The following is a 3,504-nucleotide window of genomic DNA, read 5'->3' as shown; positions in this document are numbered from 1 at the left end:
GCTTGCTTGCCGAAAATATGATATTTGCGTGAAATCGATTTGCTGGTCGCAAATTCATTTTTGCAAACATGTATGAATTTTTCTGTTTCAGCTATGTTGATGAGATTTTCTAAGTCAATTTTTTCGACTTTTTTCCGCAATTATCTAAAGTCATGTAAAGTGGAACTTTTTCAATAAAACTATTTCATTACAATTTAATGAAACATATGTATGTATGTATGTATATATTTACTTATGCACATACACATATATACGTACATACATATACATATCTATGAATTGTAGCAATTCATTAAATTGCATTAGTGTATGCATGCGCAGTCGGCTAATTTTTACATTTCCATTTGCCGACGGCATTTTGCATGCGCAAGAATTTCCTGTTGCTAAAAAATTGATGTACAAATAAAAGCGTTGTAAAAATATACTTACTTATGTAATATGCATACAATTATGTTGACAAATTTAAGTTATTTTAGGTAATATTTTTATTTTATTTTTCAATATAAGTTCTTAAACTATGTACATACAGAGAAATTCAGAGTTTAAAAATCTGAAAGAAAATAAGAAATATAACAAAAATAAATCCTGAAATGAAACAAATTAAAATTGTTTTTCTACAACTTTGGGTTGCACACACGAATATGCCTTCTCATATGAAGACAAATTCTCACACGATCATTTAAGATCATTTTTATTTTTCACCAGTTTTTAATACCACGATTCAATCCACTCGGTTGAAATCGTACGGTAATAGTTTAAAAACTTGGCTCGTGTGTGCAAGTGAAAATTAACCACCTACATACATATGTAACTACTAACTCAATCAACATATATATGTATGTAGGTATATTATTCTACTTAAAAGGCATATATGTAATACAGTAGTACCTCGATTCTTGCACATACTCGGTACTTGCACACCTCGATTCTTGCAACATAACAAATTTTTCCATTACGTACTCAGTACTTGCGACATCCAAAAAATTTGAACTCGATACTTGCGACATTGCCTTGTTGCTTTTGGTAACGGTTCCTTAGATTCAATAAAATTCGGGGAAGTCCCGATTTATTTCGGAAATGAATTGCTGTGAGTGGCTAATTCTCTTACGCACGTGTATTTTGGGACATTTGAATCAGTTTTAACGGACGTTTCATTGAGTGCGGTCTCACAATGGCAGGGAAAAAATTTACGTTGCTTACAATAAAGCAAAAAGCTGAAATTTTAAGGAAGCTATCGATGCCTTAGCCAAAAGTTTTCACGTGCACAGGTCAACAATAAACCGCATTAAGAATAAGAAGAACACCATAAGGAAGTTCCTGGCGCATGCTGAATCTGGTCCTGGGAAGAGAAAAACGTTTAAACCTGCAGAGCTTCCTAAAATGGAAAGAGCATTGATGAAATGGTTTGCAAATCAACGAGCCAAGAATTTACGAATCACTTCTGATATGCTTAAACAAAAGGCCAAGTTTCTCCATGCCAAAATTCAGGAAAAATCGGGGGACTTCCATGCTAGCAATGGTTGGATTACAAACTTTAAAAAAAGATATGGAATACGAAGACTCAAAATATGTGGAGAAAAACTTTTGAATAAGACTCATTTAGTTAATCCATTTTTACAAAAACTGAACAAAAAAATTGCTGATTTAGGTTTGACCAAGGACCAGATATACAATGCCGATGAATCTGGTCTCTTTTGGAAGCTTTTGCGGTCAAAAGAAACTTCCGCTCCAGGACATAAAATCAGTAAGGAAAGAATAACTTTTCTGGCTTGCACGAATACATCTGGAAATCACAGAGTAAAACTAATGGTTATTGGGAAATCATTAAACCCACGATCACTTAACAATTTTACGGATGTATACAAAGGAAATAAAAGTGCTTGGATGACCTCGGCTTTGTTTGAGGAATGGTTTCACAAAACATTTGTTCCAGAGGTACATCTGGTCATCTTTGTTTGTAAAAAATTTCGTTTATTAATTTAAATTTCCTAAAATTGCAGGTAAAAGGGTTCCTTCGTGCCGAAAATCTTCCCGAAAAGGCTCTATTGCTTATTGATAATGCTCCATGCCATCCCAAAGACGGCGAGTTAATGAGTAGTGATGGTCAAATATCTGTAATGTGTCTTCCTCCAAACTGTACTGCACTTATACAGCCAATGGACCAGAATGTTATAAGACTTACGAAATTGAACTACAAAACAAGCCTTTTAAGTGACATCGTTCGCCGTGGAAAAACAATAGACGAATCTCTGCGAAACATCAACTTAAAACACGCAATATGCTTTTTAGCTAATGCCTGGAATGCTGTTAATGTGACCTCCATTCAGTCATCATTTCAAAAACTGTTTGAGGTAACATCCGAATGGGATAGTGAAGATGTCATCCCTCTTTCAGAGTTACGCTTACAGCTTGTTGAAGATACATCCAATATTCAAGCAATTTCAAATTTGCTTCAAGAAATAGAACCATTGCAGCAAATATCCGATTCTGAAATTGAGCAATGGATTGCTGAACCTATTTTGGAGTCTTTTAAACAAAATGAAGATCAAAAAAAAAAAAATTTCAAATTTTTTTAGTTCCACATAAAGTATGTGAGTCTTTCTATATTTATGTACATGAACGAATTAAACTTAAGCGTATTGAATTAAAATACATATTAAAAATAATAAACTTATTTTCCAACCAAATTCTTTCATAAAATTGCCTTTTATTTCATACAAAAAAAAAATACTCGCTACTTGCGACAACCTCAATTCTTGCACCGAGCCCTGTTTTCATTATGTGCAAGAATCGAGGTACTACTGTACTTCTATATGGGCAGTAAGCTAACTTCTCAATGTGTAAGCATTCCGAAATCAAAGCGAGACAGTCTAGTACCGTTTTGTCAATGTATTGTGTACTTGAGTGCCGTTTTTGTATATGTGTTGTGTACATGTTTATTTATAAACGTGTGTGTTCCTTTTCTTTCGTACGTGTTTATTGATATATCTGTACTGTAGTGTTTTCGGACGGTACTAGCTCTTACTGCCAATATAGGAGTATTACATATATGTTAAAAGGCATGCACTACTCTACTACTACTACTACGGTTAATTACTACAAAATTTAAAATGTTTGAAAAAAAAGAAAATATACGAAAAAACCCAAAGGAATAACTGAAAATAGAAGAAAAAATCTGAAAATAGAAAAAGAAAATTAAAAATTAGATTTCATATTCAATTTTATAAGAAAATATCTGAAAATAGAAGAAAAAAATCTGAAAATAGAAGAAAAAATCTGGAAATAGAAGAAAAAAAGCTGCTGCCGTCGCATGTTGCCTCCAATTTCATGGGCTCTTAGCTTGCAATTGAAAATGCCATTTCGTTCAATCATTTTCTTTTTTTTACATTTAATCTTTTCAATTTATTCTGTTTAAGACGCTCCATGTTTGCTTGGGCTTCATCTCCAGCCAACCATTTCGCGTTTTTAAACAGTAATACGGTTACCATGGAATTCAGAAGTTGC

The 3,504-nt window shown here is 33.2% G+C and overlaps 1 protein-coding gene across 1 annotated transcript; it reads left to right on the top strand.

The window, feature by feature from the left end:
* Nucleotides 1-642: 642 nt before the first annotated feature.
* Nucleotides 643-2,524, top strand: LOC118757258 (jerky protein homolog-like; the record flags this gene model as incomplete). The annotated part of the gene is made up of 2 exons (XM_036491985.1): nt 643-1,935; nt 2,001-2,524. Coding segments are annotated over exons 1-2 (1,079 nt in total), but the record flags the coding sequence as incomplete, so codon positions are not given.
* Nucleotides 2,525-3,504: the final 980 nt, after the last annotated feature.

Source organism: Rhagoletis pomonella, unplaced genomic scaffold (genome assembly GCF_013731165.1).
Source record: "Rhagoletis pomonella isolate Grant_MI unplaced genomic scaffold, Rhpom_1.0 Rhpom_scaffold_15828, whole genome shotgun sequence".
Classification (NCBI taxonomy): Eukaryota; Metazoa; Arthropoda; class Insecta; order Diptera; family Tephritidae; genus Rhagoletis; species Rhagoletis pomonella.
Note: the sequence above shows the minus strand (reverse complement) of the source record. Positions and strands in the feature narration are given on the sequence as shown.